At 42.6% G+C, this 20,903-nt stretch overlaps 1 protein-coding gene across 1 annotated transcript in view; it reads right to left on the bottom strand.

The window, feature by feature from the left end:
* LOC135057447 (pancreatic triacylglycerol lipase-like) overlaps positions 1-15,672 on the bottom strand; it is a 35,491-nt gene extending 19,819 nt beyond the window's left edge. Inside the window, exons 1-4 of the mRNA XM_063963339.1 lie at positions 15,624-15,672; positions 11,451-11,605; positions 2,576-2,701; positions 2,365-2,499 (exon numbers count right to left, since the gene is read on the bottom strand). Coding sequence (XP_063819409.1) covers positions 2,365-2,499; positions 2,576-2,701; positions 11,451-11,605; positions 15,624-15,672 — 465 coding nt within the window. The remainder of the gene's footprint in view (positions 1-2,364; positions 2,500-2,575; positions 2,702-11,450; positions 11,606-15,623) is intronic.
* Positions 15,673-20,903: the final 5,231 nt, after the last annotated feature.

Genomic DNA, 20,903 nt, shown 5'->3' with positions numbered 1-20,903 from the left:
AGCGTTTTCCAGGAGTGTGCTAAAAAACGCAGGCATGTCAGGGAAAAACGCGGGAGTGTCTTGAGTAACGGGGGAGTGGCTGGCCGAACGCAGGGCGTGTTTGTGACATCAAACCAGGAACTAAACGGACCGAGCTGATCGCAATCTAGGAGTAGATCTGTAGCTAATCAGAAACTGCAAGAAAATATTTAGTAGCAATTCTGCTACTCTTTCGTTCGCTATTCTGCTAAGCTAAGATACACTCCCAGAGGGCGGCAGCCTAGCGTTTGCAATGCTGCTAAAAGCAGCTAGCGAGCGAACAACTCGGAATGAGGGCCTTAGTCATACACATACATAGTCACACACATATACAGTCACATATATATATACATACATAGTCACACACGTACATACAGTCACACACATATACACATACATCGGTCACACACGTATACACATACATATAAACAGTCATACACATACATAACCACACACATATACACATACAGTCATACACATACATAGTCACACACATACAGTTATACATATATACCTACATATTCACACACATACAGTCACACACATATACAGATACATAGGTCACACACAAACATAGTCATACACATATATACATACAGTCACACACATATACACATACATACAGTAGGTCACACACATATACACAGACATACAGTAGGTCACACATATACATACAGTACATATAAACAAATCACACACATATACACATACATAGTCTTACACATATACACATATATACAGTCACACACATATACACATGCATACAATTACACACATACATAATCACACACATACATAATCACACAGATATGCAAATACATACAGTCACACCCATATATACAGTCACACCCATATACACATACATTCAGTCACACACGTAGACACATAAATAGTCACACACATACACATATGTAATCACACAAACATAAACAGACAGTCACACACATATACCCATATATGCAGTCACACACATATATACAGTCACACACATATATACAGTCACACACATACAAAGTCGCACACATACACACATATATACAGTCACACACATATACATACATAGTCACACACATATACACATACATAGTCACACACATATACAGTCAAATACATATACACATATATACAGTCACACACATATACACATACATACAGTCACATACATATACACATACATACAGTCACATACATATACACATACATACATACATACATACATACAGTCACATACATGCATACAGATGTGTCTACTTACATTTTTGCTTTTTTACAAATTTGGCACAACATGCAAAACACGGCTAAGCTGTTTTTCACGAGTAGCGAGTGGATGAATTTTAAAATTTTTGTTCGCTATAATAGAATATGTATAAAGTAACATATTAAAGAATCAAATCAAGAAAAATCATCACAAGGCATGGCTAAAACTCTGAGTCTATGGAATGCAAAACTGTGCCATACATGGCGGGATATAGCAAAGATGTATGTGGACACATCTGTACATACATACATACATACATACAGTCACACAAATACAGTCACACACATATACACATACATTCAGTCATACACACCATCACACACATATACACATACATAGTTACACACATATACACATACATAGTCACACACATATACAGTCACATACATATACACATACATACATACATACATACATACATAGTCACACACATATACACATACATAGTCGCACACATATACAGTCACATACATATACACATACATACAGTCACACACATATACACATACATACAGTCACATACATTAACACATACATACAGTCACATACATATACACATACATACATACAGTCACACACATACAGTCACACATATACACATACATTCAGTCACACACAGACCGTCACACACACACACACACACACACACACATACTGTAGTCACACATGTATACACATACATAGTCACACACATATACACATACATACAGTCACATACATATACACATACATACAGTAAAACACACACATATATACCGTCACACACATATACACATATATTCAGTCACACACATATACACATACATACATACATACAGTCACACACATACAGTATACACATGCATGGTTCAGGTTCAGAACATGGCACCCCCTTGATAGGCATTACTAAGCCTTTACTCGCCATGCTGGGTTTGTTGCCCATATGTTGTTTATTACCATACTGTAAGTAGAGGTGGACAAAAAATGTAATAATGTTATAGATTGAAAGCAAAGAAGTACAGTCCCCTCATTTATATATCAATGACAATCAGTGTTGGCTCCATTACACATCACCGTCCGGGACTCACTGGCAGTCGGTTGATACATACCGAGAGAACGTTAATGAAATAAGCTGTTTCTGCTCCCACAACACGAATGTTATTTGCTGCCTGAGAGTACAGCGACCGGGAGCCGCCGACCCAATCCACACAGATGCAGTTCACGTCCTCCACGGCTAGCATGGCCTGTAAGTGATAATACGGGAAGTGAGTCATGTTTGTGAGTTATATCTCTTCCGCGCGCTGAGTATGGGGCACATACCCTACACATGTCGCTGAGCCAGCTCTCCTCCCCTTTGTCAATAAATCCATGGATTATGAACCGCGTCTTCCTGCTAGTTCTGAAGTTAGATGAAGAAATCGTGGACGGGTTAACGGCGTTCACATCCTGCAAAAAAAAAATCAATATATTACACCGGCCATGCTGCAGAGGTACCAGCCACCACCTAGAGTACATATTTATGCCGGTCACATAACTACATCCCATATCTATATACAAATATATATATATACAGCCTTAACAGAGCGTTCTAGCTTTAGAGGCCCCTGAACTGTTCACCTTTAGATATTGTTGTTTCCCACCATTTTCTTATCATCAGTAAGGGGCATTACACATGGATCGGGGCCTATTACACATGCAGCAGGGCCCATTACACATGCAGCGGGGCCTAGTCATTATACATTAAAGGCTCATTACATATGCAGCGGGGCCTAATACACATCAGAGGGTCCCATTACACATGCAGCGGGGCCTAATACACATCAGAGGGGCCCATTACACATGCAGCAGGGCCCATTAAACATGTAGCGGGGCCTAGTCATTATCCGTTATGGGCCCATTACACATGCAGCGAGGCCTATTCATTATACATTAAGGGCCCATTACACATGCAGCGGGGCCTAATACACATCAGAGGGGCCCATTGCACATGCCGCGAGGCCTAAAACAAATCAGCGGGTCCATTACACATGCAGCAGGGCCCATTACACATGCAGCAGGGCCAATTACACATGCAGCGGGGCCTAGTCATTATCCGTTATGGGCCCATTACACATGCAGCGGGGCCTAATACACATCAGCGGGGCCCATTACACATGCAGCGGAGCCTATTACACTATCTATATACAAGTACTGTATAACACACACATATATGTGTCTAGATACAACTACTGAATAACACACAGATACATGTGTCTAGGTACAACTACAGTATAACACACAGATACATGTGTCTAGATACAACTACTTTAAAACACACAGATACATGTGTCTAGATACAACTACTGTATAATACACAGATACACATGTCTACATAAAACTACTGTATAACACACAGATACAAGTGTCTACATACAACTACTGTATAACACACAGATACCAGTGTCTACATACAATGACTGTATAACACACAGATACACGTGTCTACATACAACTACTGTATAACACACAGATACACGTGTCTAGATACAACTACTGTAAAACACACAGATACATGTGTCTAGATACAACTACTGTATAATACACAGATACACATGTCTACATACAACTACTGTATAACACACAGATACCCGTGTCTACATACAATGACTGTATAACACACAGATACACGTGTCTACATACAACTACTGTATAACACACAGATACCCGTGTCTACATACAATGACTGTATAACACACAGATACACGTGTCTACATACAACTACTGTATAACACACAGATACATGTGTCTAGATACAACTACTGTATAATACACAGATACATGAGTCTACATAAAACTACTGTATAACACACAGATACCCGTGTCTACATACAATGACTGTATAACACACAGATACACGTGTCTACATACAACTACTGTATAACACACAGATACACGTGTCTACATAAAACTACTGTATAACACACAGATACATGTGTCTACATACAACTACTGTATAACACACAGATACACGTGTCTACATACGACTATATAACACACAGATACATGTGAATACATACAACGACTGTATTACACACAGATACATGTGTCTACATACAACTACTGTATAACACACAGATACACGTGTCTACATACGACTATATAACACACAGATACATGTGTCTACATACAACGACTGTATAACACACAGATACATGTGTCTACATACAACTACTGTATAACACACAGATACATGTGAATACATACAACTACTGTATAACACACAGATACATGAGTCTACATACAACTACTGTATAACACACAGATACATGTGTCTACATACAACTACTGTATAACACACAGATACATGTGTCTACATACAACTACTGTATAACACACAGATACATGTCTACATACAACGACTGTATAACACACAGATACATGTGTCTACATACAACTACTGTATAACACACAGATACAGGTGTCTACATACAACTACTGTACAACACACAGATACAGGTGTCTACATACAACTACTGTATAACACACAGATACCAGTGTCTACATACAATGACTGTATAACACACAGATACACGTGTCTACATACAACTACTGTATAACACACAGATACACGTGTCTACATACAACTACTGTATAACACACAGATACACGTGTCTACATACAACTACTGTATAACACACAGATACACGTGTCTACATACAACTACTGTATAACACACAGATACATGTGTCTAGATACAACTACTATATAAAACACAGATACATGTGCCTACATACAACGACTGTATAACACACAGATACATGTGTCTAGATAAAACTACTCTATAACACACAGATACATGTCTACATACAATGACTGTATAACACACAGATACATGTGTCTACATACAACTACTGTATAACACACAGATACAGGAGTCTACATACAACTACTGTATAACACACAGATACACGTGTCTAGATAAAACTACTCTATAACACACAGATACAGGTGTCTACATACAACTACTGTACAACACACAGATACAGGTGTCTACATACAACTACTGTATAACACACAGATACACGTGCCTACACACAACTACTCTATAACACACAGATACATGTGCCTGCATACAACTACTGTATAATACAAAGATACACGTGTCTACATACAACGACTGTATAACACACATATACACCTACTGTATAACACACAGATACATGTGTCACTGTCTACATACAACTACTGTACAACACACAGATACATGTGTCTAGATACAACTACTGTACAACACACAGATACACGTGTCTACATACAACTACTGTATAACACACAGATACACGTGTCTACATACAACTACTGTATAACACACAGATACATGTGTCTACATACAACTACTGTATAACACACAGATACACGTGTCTACATACAATGACTGTATAACACACAGACACATGTGAATACATACAACGACTGTATAAAACACAGATACATGTGTCTACATACAACGACTGTATAACACACAGATACATTTGTCTACATACAACGACTGTATAACACACAGATACACGTGTCTACATACAACTACTGTATAACACACAGATACACGTGTCTACATACAACTACTGTATAACACACAGATACATGTGTCTACATACAACTACTGTATAACACACAGATACACGTGTCTACATACAATGACTGTATAACACACAGACACATGTGAATACATACAACGACTGTATAAAACACAGATACATGTGTCTACATACAACGACTGTATAACACACAGATACATGTGTCTTCATACAACTACTGTATAACACACAGATACACGTGCCTACACACAACTACTCTATAACACACAGATACATGTGCCTGCATACAACTACTGTATAATACAAAGATACGTGTCTACATACAACTACTGTATAACACACAGATACATGTGTCTACATACAACGACTGTATAACACACAGATACACATGTCTACATACAACGACTGTATAACACACAGATACATGTCTACATACAACTACTGTATAATACAAAGATACATGTGTCTACATACAACGACTGTATAACACACAGATACATGTGTCTACATACAACTACTGTATAACACACAGATACATGTGTCTACATACAACGACTGTATAACACACAGATACACATGTCTACATACAACGACTGTATAACACACAGATACATGTGTCTACATACAACTACAGTATAACACACAGATACATGTGTCTTCATACAACTACTGTATAACACACTGATACATGTGTCTACATACAACTACTGTACAACACACAGATACATGTGAATACATACAACGACTGTATAAAACACAGATACATGTGTCTACATACAACGACTGTATAACACACAGATACATGAGTCTACATACAACTACTGTATAACACACAGATACAACTACTGTATAATACAAAGATACACGTGTCTACATACAACGACTGTATAACACACATATACACCTACTGTATAACACACAGATACATGTGTCACTGTCTACATACAACTACTGTACAACACACAGATACATGTGTCTAGATACAACTACTGTACAACACACAGATACACGTGTCTACATACAACTACTGTATAACACACAGATACACGTGTCTACATACAACTACTGTATAACACACAGATACATGTGTCTACATACAACTACTGTATAACACACAGATACACGTGTCTACATACAATGACTGTATAACACACAGACACATGTGAATACATACAACGACTGTATAAAACACAGATACATGTGTCTACATACAACGACTGTATAACACACAGATACATTTGTCTACATACAACGACTGTATAACACACAGATACACGTGTCTACATACAACTACTGTATAACACACAGATACACGTGTCTACATACAACTACTGTATAACACACAGATACATGTGTCTACATACAACGACTGTATAACACACAGATACACGTGTCTACATACAACTACTGTATAACACACAGATACACGTGTCTACATACAACTACTGTATAACACACAGATACATGTGTCTATATACAACTACTGTATAACACACAGATACACGTGTCTACATACAATGACTGTATAACACACAGACACATGTGAATACATACAACGACTGTATAAAACACAGATACATGTGTCTTCATACAACTACTGTATAACACACAGATACACGTGCCTACACACAACTACTCTATAACACACAGATACATGTGTCTACATACAACGACTGTATAACACACAGATACACATGTCTACATACAACGACTGTATAACACACAGATACATGTCTACATACAACTACTGTATAATACAAAGATACATGTGTCTACATACAACTACTGTATAACACACAGATACATGTGTCTACATACAACGACTGTATAACACACAGATACACATGTCTACATACAACGACTGTATAACACACAGATACATGTGTCTACATACAACTACAGTATAACACACAGATACATGTGTCTTCATACAACTACTGTATAACACACTGATACATGTGTCTACATACAACTACTGTACAACACACAGATACATGTGAATACATACAACGACTGTATAAAACACAGATACATGTGTCTACATACAACGACTGTATAACACACAGATACATGAGTCTACATACAACTACTGTATAACACACAGATACATGTGAATAGATACAACTACTGTATAACACACAGATACATGTGAATACATACAACGACTGTATAACACACAGATACACGTGTCTACATACAACTACTGTATAACACACAGATACATGAGTCTACATACAACTACTGTATAACACACAGATACATGAGTCTACATACAACTACTGTATAACACACAGATACATGTGAATACATACAACTACTGTATAACACACAGATACATGTGTCTACATACAACTACTGAATAACACACAGATACACGTGTCTACATACAACTACTGTATAACACACAGATACATGTCTACATACAACTACTGTATAACACACAGATACATGAGTCTACATACAACTACTGTATAACACACAGATACATGAGTCTACATACAACTACTGTATAACACACAGATACATGTGAATACATACAACTACTGTATAACACACAGATACATGTGTCTACATACAACTACTGTATAACACACAGATACACGTGTCTACATACAACTACTGTATAACACACAGATACACGTGTCTACATACAACTACTGTATAACACACAGATACATGTGTCTACATACAACTACTGTACAACACACAGATACATGTGTCTACATACAACTACTGTATAACACACAGATACATGTGTCTACATACAACTACTGTATAACACACAGATACATGAGTCTACATACAACGACTGTATAACACACAGATACACGTGTTTACATACAACGACTGTATAACACACAGATACATGTCTACATACAACGACTGTATAAAACACAGATACACATGTCTACATACAACTACTGTATAACACACTGATACATGTGTCTACATACAACGACTGTATAACACACAGATACATGTGTCTAGATAAAACTACTCTATAACACACAGATACATGTGTCTAGATACAACTACTGTATAACACACAGATACATGTGTCTACATACAACTACTGTACAACACACAGATACACGTGTCTACATACAACTACTGTACAACACACAGATACACGTGTCTACATACAACTATTGTATAACACACATATACATGAGTCTACATACAACTACTGTATAACACACAGATACATGTGAATACATACAACGACTGTATAACACACAGATACATGTGTCTACATACAACTACTGTACAATACACAGATACATGAATCTACATACAACGACTGTATAACACACAGATACACGTGTCTACATACAACTTCAGTATAACACACAGATACAGGTGTCTACATACAACTTCAGTATAACACTCAGACACACGTGTCTACATACAACTACTGTACAATACACAGATACATGAGTCTACATACAACGACTGTATAACACACAGATACACGTGTCTACATACAACTTCAGTATAACACACAGATACAGGTGTCTACATACAACTTCAGTATAACACTCAGACACACGTGTCTACATACAACTACTGTACAATACACAGATACATGAGTCTACATACAACGACTGTATAACACACAGATACATGTGTCTACATACAACTTCAGTATAACACTCAGACACACGTGTCTACATACAACTACTGTATAACACACAGATACACGTGTCTACATACAACTACTGTATAACACACAGATACACGTGTCTACATACAACTACTGTATAACACACAGATACACATGTCTACATACAACTACTGTATAACACACAGATACACGTGTCTACATACAACTACTGTATAACACACAGATACACGTGTCTACATACAACTACTGTATAACACACAGATACACGTGTCTACATACAAATACTGTATAACACACAGATACACATGTCTACATACAACTACTGTATAACACACAGATACACGTGTCTACATACAACTACTGTATAACACATAGATACACGTGTCTACATACAACTACTGTATAACACACAGATACACATGTCTACATACAACTACTGTATAACACACAGATACACGTGTCTACATACAACTACTGTATAACACACAGATACACGTGTCTACATACAACTACTGTATAACACACAGATACACGTGTCTACATACAACTACTGTATAACACACAGATACACATGTCTACATACAACTACTGTATAACACACAGATACACATGTCTACATACAACTACTGTATAACACACAGATACACGTGTCTACGTACAACTACTGTATAACACACAGATACACGTGTCTACTCTACATACAACTACTGTATAACACACAGATACACATGTCTACATACAACTACTGTATAACACACAGATACATGTGTCTACGTACAACTACTGTATAACACACAGATACACGTGTCTACATACAACTACTGTATAACACACAGATACACATGTCTACATACAACTACTGTACAACACACAGATACACATGTCTACATACAACTACTGTATAACACACAGATACACGTGTCTACGTACAACTACTGTATAACACACAGATACACGTGTCTACTCTACATACAACTACTGTATAACACACAGATACACATGTCTACATACAACTACTGTATAACACACAGATACATGTGTCTACGTACAACTACTGTATAACACACAGATACACATGTCTACATACAACTACTGTATAACACACAGATACACGTGTCTACATACAACTACTGTATAACACACAGATACACGTGTCTACGTACAACTACTGTATAACACACAGATACACGTGTCTACATACAACTACTGTATAACACACAGATACATGTGTCTACATACAACTACTGTATAACACACAGATACACATGTCTACATACAATTACTGTATAACACACAGATACACGTGTCTACATACAATTACTGTATAACACACAGATACATGTCTACATACAATTACTGTATAACACACAGATACACGTGTCTACATACAACTACTGTATAACACACAGATACACGTGTCTACATACAACTACTGTATAACACACAGATACACGTGTCTACATACAACTACTGTAAAACACACAGATACACGTGTCTACATAAAATTACTGTATAACACACAGATACACGTGTCTACATAAAATTACTGTATAACACACAGATACACCTGTCTACATACAACTACTGTATAACACACAGATACAACTACTGTATAACACACAGATACACGTGTCTACATACAACTACTGTATAACACACAGATACAACTACTGTATAACACACAGATACACGTGTCTACATACAATTACAGTATAACACACAGATACATGTATGTAACTACAGAGTCAGGGGGATCGCTGTCTCACAGAGCCATCAGTCAGCGCCAGCATATGGGAATGTCATTGAGCCCTAGGAGATGTGAACGCCACAATCCGGTGGTTTGGCAACGCATGCAGAAGGCGTGGCTATGCCCCTGGTGGCCATTCTTTTCACAAAACATTGAGTTTTCTAGTGGCATTCCACCTAAGCACCCCCTCCCTCCCCATGCCCCACATATGGGTAAAATACCAGCAAGCGTCTGCGCTGGACCTACCTGGAAGCTGTTGGTGTTTGACCTTGTGTAGAGCAGGAAGCGGGTATTAATCTTATCTGAGGACCATGGTAAATGGCTGATCGGACGCTCTAGTGTTCCAGCCCACGGAACGTTGTCATTGAAACAGCCGATTCTGTTAATACAGATCTCCCCACCTGGAACATCAGAGAATCCATTAGTTACCCAACAGGCAAATTACTGTAACAAACACTGTACACTGTCCTATATTGCCCTTCCCCAACAGGCAAATTAATGTACCTAGTACTGTATCGAATACTGTACACTGTCCTATACTGCCCTTACCCAACGGGCAAATTACTGTACCAAATACTGTATCGAATACTATACACTGTCCTATACTGTCCTTCCCCAACCAGCAAATTACTGTACCGAATAATGTACACTGTCCTATACTGCCCTTACCCAACCAGCATATTACTGTACTGAATACTGTACACTGTCCTATACTGCCCTTACCCAACGGGCAAATTACTGTACCTAATACTGTACACTGTCCTATACTGCCCTTACCCAACCAGCAAATTACTGTACCGAATGCTGTACACTGTCCTATACTGCCATTACCCAACCAGCATATTACTGTACCGAATACTGTACACTGTCCTATACTGTCCTTACCCAACCAGCAAATTACTGTACCGAATAATGTACACTGTCCTATACTGTCCTTCCCCAACACGCAAATTACTGTACCGAATACTGTACACTGTCCTATACTGTCCTTACCCAACCAGCAAATTACTGTACCGAATAATGTACACTGTCCTATACTGCCCTTACCCAACCAGCATATTACTGTACCGAATACTGTACACTGTCCTATACTGCCCTTACCCAACGGGCAAATCACTGTACCAAATACTGTACACTGTCCTATACTGCCCTTACCCAACCAGCAAATTACTGTACCGAATACTGTACACTGTCCTAAACTGCCATTACCCAACCAGCAAATTACTGTACCGAATACTGTACACTGTCCTATACTGTCCTTCCCCAACCGGCAAATTACTGTACCGAATACTGTACACTGTCCTATACTATCCTTTCCAGAAAGGCAAATTACTGTACAGAATACTGTACACTGTCCTATACTGCCCTTACCCAACCAGCATATTACTGTACCGAATACTGTACCCTGTCCTATACTGTCCTTACCCAACCAGCAAATTACTGTACCGAATAATGTACACTGTCCTATACTGCCCTTACCCAACCAGCATATTACTGTACCGAATACTGTACACTGTCCTATACTGCCCTTACCCAACGGGCAAATTACTGTACCTAATACCGTACACTGTCCTATACTGCCCTTACCCAACCAGCAAATGACTGTACCGAATACTGTACACTGTCCTATACTGCCATTACCCAACCAGCAAATTACTGTACCGAATACTGTACACTGTCCTATACTGTCCTTCCCCAACCGGCAAATTACTGTACCAAATACTGTACACTGTCCTATACTGTCCATCCCCAACACGCAAACTACTGTACCGAATACTGTGCACTGTCCTATACTATCCTTTCCAGAAAGGCAAATTACTGTACAGAATACTGTACACTGTCCTATACTGCCCTTACCCAACCAGCATATTACTGTACCGAATAATGTACACTGTCCTATACTGCCCTTACCCAACCAGCATATTACTGTACCGAATACTGTACACTGTCCTATACTGCCCTCACCCAACCAGCATATTACTGTACCGAATACTGTACACTGTCCTATACTGCCCTTCCCCAAACGGCAAATTACTGTACCAAATACTGTACACTGTCCTATACTGTCCTTCCCCAACCACCAAATTACTGTACCAAATACTGTACACTGTCCTATACTATCCTTTCCAGAAAGGCAAATTACTGTACAGAATACTGTACACTGTCCTATACTGCCCTTACCCAACCAGCAAATTACTGTACCGAATACTGTACACTGTCCTATACTATCCTTTCCAGAAAGGCAAATTACTGTACAGAATACTGTACACTGTCCTATACTGACCTTCCCCAACCGGCAAATTACTGTACCAAATACTGTACACTGTCCTATACTGCTCTTACCCAACCAGCAAATTACTGTACCGAATACTGTACACTGTCCTATACTGCCATTACCCAACCAGCAAATTACTGTACCGAATACTGTACACTGTCCTATATTGCCCTTAACCAAACAGCAAATTACTGTACCAAATACTGTACACTGTCCTATACTATCCTTACCCAACCAGCAAATTACTGTACCGAATACTGTACACTGTCCTATACTGTCCTTCGCCAACAGGCAAATTACTGTACCGAATACTGTACACTGTCCTATACTGCCCTTACCCAACCAGCAAATTACTGTACCGAATACTGTACACTGTCCTATACTGCCCTTACCCAACCAGCAAATTACTGTACCAAATACTGTACACTGTCCTATACTGTCCTTACCCAACGGGCAAATTACTGTACCGAAAACTGTACACTGTCCTATACTGCCCTTACCCAACAGGCAAATTACTGTACCTAATACTGTACACTGTCCTATACTGCCCTTACCCAACAGGCAAATTACTGTACCTAATACTGTACACTGTCCTATACTGTCCTTCCCCAACAGGCAAATTACTGTACTGAATACTGTACACTGTCCTATACTGCCCTTCCCCAACAGGCAAATTACTGTACCGAATACTGTACACTGTCCTATACTGCCCTTCCCCAACCGGCAAATTACTGTATCAAATACTGTACACTGTCCTATACTGCCCTTCCCCAATAGGCAAATTACTGTACCGAAAACTGTACACTGTCCTATACTGCACTTACCCAACAGGCAAATTACTGTACCGAATACTGTACACTGTCCTATATTGCCCTTACCCAACAGGCAAATTACTGTACCGAATACTGTATACTGTACTATACTGTCCTTCCCCAAAAGGCAAATTACTGTACCAAATACTGTACACTGTCCTTCCCCAACCAGCAAATTACTGTACCAAATACTGTACACTGTCCTATACTGTCCTTCCCCAACCAGCAAATTACTGTACCTAATACTGTACACTGTCCTATACTGCCCTTACCCAACAGGCAAATTACTGTACCGAATACTGTACACTGTCCTATATTGCCCTTACCCAACAGGCAAATTACTGTAGCAAATACTGTATACTGTCCTATACTGTCCTTCCCCAACCGGCAAATTACTGTCCCAAATACTGTACACTGTCCTATACTGCCCTTCCCCAACCAGCAAATTACTGTACCTAATACTGTACACTGTCCTATACTGCCCTTACCCAACAGGCAAATTACTGTACCAAATACTGTACACTGTCCTATACTGCCCTTCCCCAACAGGCAAATTACTGTACCGAATACTGTACACTGTCCTATACTGCCCTTCCCCAACAGGCAAATTACTGTACCAAATACTGTACACTGTCCTATACTGTCCTTACCCAACAGGCAAATTACTGTACCGAATACTGTACACTGTCCTATACTGTCCTACCCCAACAGGCAAATTAATGTACCTAATACTGTACACTGTCCTTCCACAACAGGGGAATTACTGTACCTAATACTGTACACTGTCCTATACTGTACTTGCATTCTCCTCAGAGGAGAGATTCCTGCCCAAGTCTAGTACAATGATGGTTATAGCGTTAACTCAAAAAACAAATACTGTAGACTGAAAAATATAAAGAACCAACAGTATTGGAACTGTAATACTGGAGCACATTTTATATTTTTAAATCATATTCAATTAGCTGTATGGGCCATTTCAATTAGTGGGTATTAACCCACATGTTAATCCCTGAGGGTGTGCTGCTGTCAGTGAGGTGGGGATGTGCTGCTGTCAGTGAGGGGGGATGTGCTGCTGTCAGTGAGGCAGGGATGTGCTGCTGTCAGTGAGGGGGGATGTGCTGCTGTCAGTGAGGCAGGGATGTGCTGTTGTCAGTGAGGTGGGGATGTGCTGCTGTCAGTGAGGTGGGGATGTGCTGCTGTCAGTGAGGCGGGATGTTCTGCTGTCAGTGAGGGGGGATGTGCTGCTGTCAGTGAGGCAGGGATGTGCTGCTGTCAGTGAGGCAGTGAGTTCCTTCACCCACTTACCCCCCACAGTGCCTCACAGACCCTTACCTTTCACAGCTCCCAGCAGGAATACGACTGGCAGCAAAGCACACAGCATCTGGAAGTGAGGTAAGGATGTGCTGCTGTCAGTGAGGAGGGGATGTGCTGCTGTCAGTGAGGTGGGGATGTGCTGCTGTCAGTGAGGAGGGGATGTGCTGCTGTCAGTGAGGTGGGGATGTGCTGCTGTCAGTGAGGAGGGGACGTGCTGCTGTCAGTGAGGCAGGGGTGCGCTGCTGTTAGTGAGGCAGGGATGTGCTGCTGTCAGTGAGGCAGGGATGTGCTGCTGTCAGTGAGGAGGGGACGTGCTGCTGTCAGTGAGGCAGGGGTGCGCTGCTGTTAGTGAGGCAGGGATGTGCTGCTGTCAGTGAGGCAGGGATGTGCTGCTGTCAGTGAGGAGGGGATGTGCTGCTGTCAGTGAGGTGGGGATGTGCTGCTGTCAGTGAGGAGGGGACGTGCTGCTGTCAGTGAGGCAGGGGTGCGCTGCTGTTAGTGAGGCAGGGATGTGCTGCTGTCAGTGAGGAGGGGATGTGCAGCTGTCAGTGAGGCAGGGATGTGCTGTTGTCAGTGAGGAGGGGATGTGCAGCTGTCAGTGAGGCAGGGATGTGCTGCTGTCTGTGAGACGGGGATGTGCTGCTGTCAGTGAGGCAGTGATGTGCTGCTGTTAGTGAGGCGGGGATGTGCTGATGTCAGTGAGACGGGATGTGCTGCTGTCAGTGAGGCAGGGATGTGCTGCTGTCAGTGAGGTGGGGATGTGCTGCCGTCAGTGAGGCGAGGATGTGCTGCTGTCAGTGAGGTGGGGATGTGCTGCTGTCAGTGAGGTGGGGATGTGCTGCTGTCAGTGAGGTGGGATGTGCTGCTGTCAGTGAGGCGGGGATGTGCTGTTGTCAGTGAGGAGGGGATGTGCTGCTGTCAGTGAGGAGGGGATGTGCCGCTGTCAGTGAGGTGGGGATTTGCTGTTGTCAGTGAGGCAGGGATGTGCTGTTGTCAGTGAGGCGGGGATGTGCTGCTGTCAGTGAGGGGGGATGTTCTGATGTCAGTGAGGAGTGATGCGCTGCTGTCAGTGAGGCGGGGATGTGCTGCTGTCAGTGAGACAGGGATGTGCTGCTGTCAGTGAGGGGGGATGTGCTGCTGTCAGTGAGACAGGGATGTGCTGCTGTCAGTGAGGGGGGATGTGCTGCTGTCAGTGAGGTGGGGATGTTCTGCTGTCAGTGAGGCGGGATGTGCTGCTGTCAGTGAGGCGGGATGTTCTGCTGTCAGTGAGGGGGGATGTGCTGCTGTCAGTGAGGTGGGGATGTTCTGCTGTCAGTGAGGCGGGGATGTGCTGCTGTCAGTGAGGCGGGGATGTGCTGCTGTCAGTGAGGCAGGGGTGCGCTGCTGTCAGTGAGGAGTGATGCGCTGCTGTCAGTGAGGTGGGATGTGCCCCTGTCAGTGAGGCGGGGATGTGCTGCTGTCAGTGAGGTGGGTATGTTCTGCTGTTAGTGAGGTGGGGATGTGCTGCTGGCAGTGAGGTGGGGATGTGCCGCTGTCAGTGAGGTGGGGATGTGCTGCTGTCAGTGAGGTGGGGATGTGCTGCTGTCAGTGAGGCAGAGTTGTGCTGCTGTCAGTGAGGCAGGGATGTGCTGCTATCAGTGAGGAATGGATGTGCTGCTGTCAGTGAGGTGGGGATGTGCTGCTGTCAGTGAGGCGGGATGTGCTGCTGTCAGTGAGGAATGGATGCACTGCTGTCAGTGAGGTGGGGATGTGCTGCTGTCAGTGAGGCGGGATGTGCTGCTGTCAGTGAGGTGGGGATGTGCTGCTGTCAGTGAGGCAGGGGTGCGCTGCTGTCAGTGAGGTGGGGATGTGCTGCTAGCAGTGAGGTGGGGATGTGCTGTTGTCAGTGAGGCAGGGTTGTGCTGCTGTCAGTGAGGCAGGGATGTGCTGCTATCAGTGAGGAATGGATGTGCTGCTGTCAGTGAGGTGGGGATGTGCTGCTGTCAGTGAGGCGGGATGTGCTGCTGTCAGTGAGGAGGGGATGTGCTGCTGTCAGTGAGGCGGGGATGTGCTGCTGTCAGTGAGGTGGGGATGTGCTGCGGTCAGTGAGGCGGGGATGTGCTGCTGTCAGTGAGGGGGGATGTTCTGTTATCAGTGAGGCAGGGATGTGCTGCTGTCAGTGAGGCAGGGATGTGCTGCTGTCAGTGAGGTGGGGATGTGCTGCTGTCAGTGAGGCGGGGATGTGCTGCTGTCAGTGAGGTGGGGTTGTGCTGCTGTCAGTGAGGCGGGGATGTGCTGCTGTCAGTGAGGCAGGGGATGCGCTGCTGTCAGTGAGGCGGGGACGTTCTGCTGTTAGTGAGGGGGGATGTGCTGCTGTCAGTGAGACAGGGATATGCTGCTGTCAGTGAGGCAGTGAGTTCCTTCCCCCACTTACCCCCCACAGTGCCTCAAAGACCCTTACCTTTCACAGCTCCCAGCAGGAATACGACTGGCAGCAAAGCACACAGCATCTGGAAGTTAAGATGAAATAATTTACATTCTGAATTGTTGCAGAGCAGGAGAATAGATATTGCACCTACATAGCGAGTGTAAGTACTGCATACATTGTATATATATTTATAGATATATATATTTATATATCCACCAGGAATGTACACAATTACCTACTCATTCTACTGTTGCAGTGGACTAATACATGTTATATTTGTGTAACTATATAGGTCTCAGAGATGGGTCTTTTCCTAGGCATCCTGTGAATTGCCTAGCACTTTCTCCAGTCACGGTATTGCACCCATTTGCTGGCAGCTGCCAAAGCTTATGGCATAAAGGAAGCTAGGAGTCCACTTCCTCCGGACTGCAGTGCTGAGGCACAAACCATTTGGTGCACATGATCAGCATATAGCCTTACCCCGCACGGCCCGACACCCTCTATACAGCAGCCACAGCCACACTTGAGACATAAAGGATTTAACTTCGGAGCGACTTCTGATAACTTGTGAATTACAATCATCGGTGCACTTATACTTATACTGTATAATATAGTAAACTTTAGAGACGTGCTTAATACAATGTATCTAATACAGGGCTTCTACACAGACTGCTTCTTTGAGGGTTTTTTGAGTCTCTCTCTAGTGTAGTATTTCCCAAACTGTGCGCCTAGGCACCCTGGGGTGCCACAAGGCTCTTGCAGGGGTGCCTCGGGTAGGTGATCCAGGACCAAATCAAATTTTCTTATGTTCAAAGTGATAGGCAAAACCAGTGCTAGTGGCTGCCAATCATAAAACACATGGACAATCAGAGCACAACTGTGCACCACCACATAACTGTGCACCACCACATAACTGACCAGTAGGCACAACTTATTGTGGCAAAGAGGCTACTTTGCCACATTCTGATGCTCAAAAAAAACCTCACTCCATACGATAAATGGCAGGTAGGGTTAAGAATCCTACATCAAAGGTAATATACACAGCTGCACTACATAAGTGTGACTAATTAGTTATGTGGAGGAAAAAAGGGGTCTATTTACCAAGCCTTTGAGAGAGATAAAGTACCAGCCAATCAGTTCCTATCTGCCATGTTACAGGCTGTGTTTAAAAATGACAGGAGCTGGTTGGTTGGTACGTTATCTCCGTCCACTTTATCTCCATCCAAAACGTAGTAAATAGACCTCAGAGTTTTGTGGGAACCAGTGGTCTGGGCATCAGATGCCAGTTAATGGCTGGATGACAGAGAGGGTCAGTTTGGGCTTAGCTGGAGGCCCCTGAAGCCGTGTTTGCTGAACAAATGTGATGTGGCAATTTTTTGGAGGAATAAAGAAGCCACATGACAGAGCAACCTGAGGGTAGAGTCATTCTTTCTGAAGCAAACCTCTTACAAGTGGTAGAGAAGATTACAACAGAAGGGGGTATAGAGAACTACTGCGTCCTTGGTGGCTACAGTGAGGATGTACAACAGAGCGTCACTGGACTCCCAACACATATACAAGAAGAAAGCATAAATCCAACTTCTGCGCTCAACCTGAATTACCCCTATAATATGAGTACAATTAAGTCATCAAACATAAATCAAGACTGGATGTTCAGCGTCATATGGTATAATAGGTAAATGAACCAATGAAATACCAACACAGAGAACTGGTGGACAATTATTAAATCAATATAAACCACTTCATGGGATAAATAAAACTGGTCACCATTTGGGACCAGAGCCTGTATGATAGGGTCTGAGTGTGTGTGGTCACCATTTAAGGCCGAAGCATCTGTAATAGGGTCCAGTTGGACAGTGTGGTCTTCGATAGAGTTGGGTGATCCTCAAATGGAGGGGATTTATGGAGTCCAGTGTTCCTCGGAAAGGGAAGAGAAGAGGGACAGAAGGGACCAATCGTGTAGTACAGCAGTGGCCAACCAGTGGCTCTTGAGCCGCATGAGGCTCTTTCTTTAGTTAAATGTGGCTCCCAACACTCTAAATCATGTGACCACAACAGATACATAAACCGCTGCACTCCAGCCAGACACGCATCAGCACTACAAGGACTGAAAACTGAAAGAGTCAGATACTAGAGGCGAGACACCCACTGGCAAACAGAGAACACATTAGGGGCTGCAGCAATGGCACGACTTGGTGGGGGGAACTTTAGTGACACATGAGGGTGGGCTAGAGTGACACAAGGTGGAGATGGCTGGAGTGACACAGAAGGGTCCTTGCAGGAGTGACACATGGAGGAGCTGACTGGAGTGATGAAGGAGGGTGCTGGAAGTAGTGTCACATGGGGAGCTGGCTGGAGTGACATAGGAGGGTGGTAGTAGGAGTGACACATGAGAGCTGGCTGGAGTGACACAGGAGGGTGCTAGCAAGAGTGTCACATGGGGAGCTGGCAGAAGTGACAGGAGGGTGCTAGCAAGAGTGTCACATGGGGAGCTGGCAGGAGTGACATAGGAGGGTGCTAGCAGGAATGACACATGGGGAGCTGGCAGGAGTGACATAGGAGGATGCTAGCAGGAGTGTCACATGGGGAGCTGGCAGGAGTGACATAGGAGGGTGCTAGCAAGAGTGTCACATGGGGAGCTGGCAGGAGTGACATAGGAGGGTGCTAGCAGGAGTGACACATGGGGAGCTGGCAGGAGTGACATAGGAGGGTGCTAGCAGGAGTGTCACATGGGGAGCTGGCAGGAGTGACATAGGAGGGTGCTAGCAGGAGTGACACATGGAGGAGCTGACTGGAGTGATGAAGGAGGGTGCTGGAAGTAGTGACACATGGGAAAGCTGGCTGGAGTGACATAGGAGGGTGCTAGCAGGACTGACACATGGGAGAGCTGG

The sequence above is a fragment of the Pseudophryne corroboree genome, chromosome 3, assembly GCF_028390025.1.
Source record: "Pseudophryne corroboree isolate aPseCor3 chromosome 3, aPseCor3.hap2, whole genome shotgun sequence".
NCBI classification, from domain to species: Eukaryota; Metazoa; Chordata; class Amphibia; order Anura; family Myobatrachidae; genus Pseudophryne; species Pseudophryne corroboree.
This window is presented reverse-complemented; position numbering and strand designations above follow the sequence as displayed.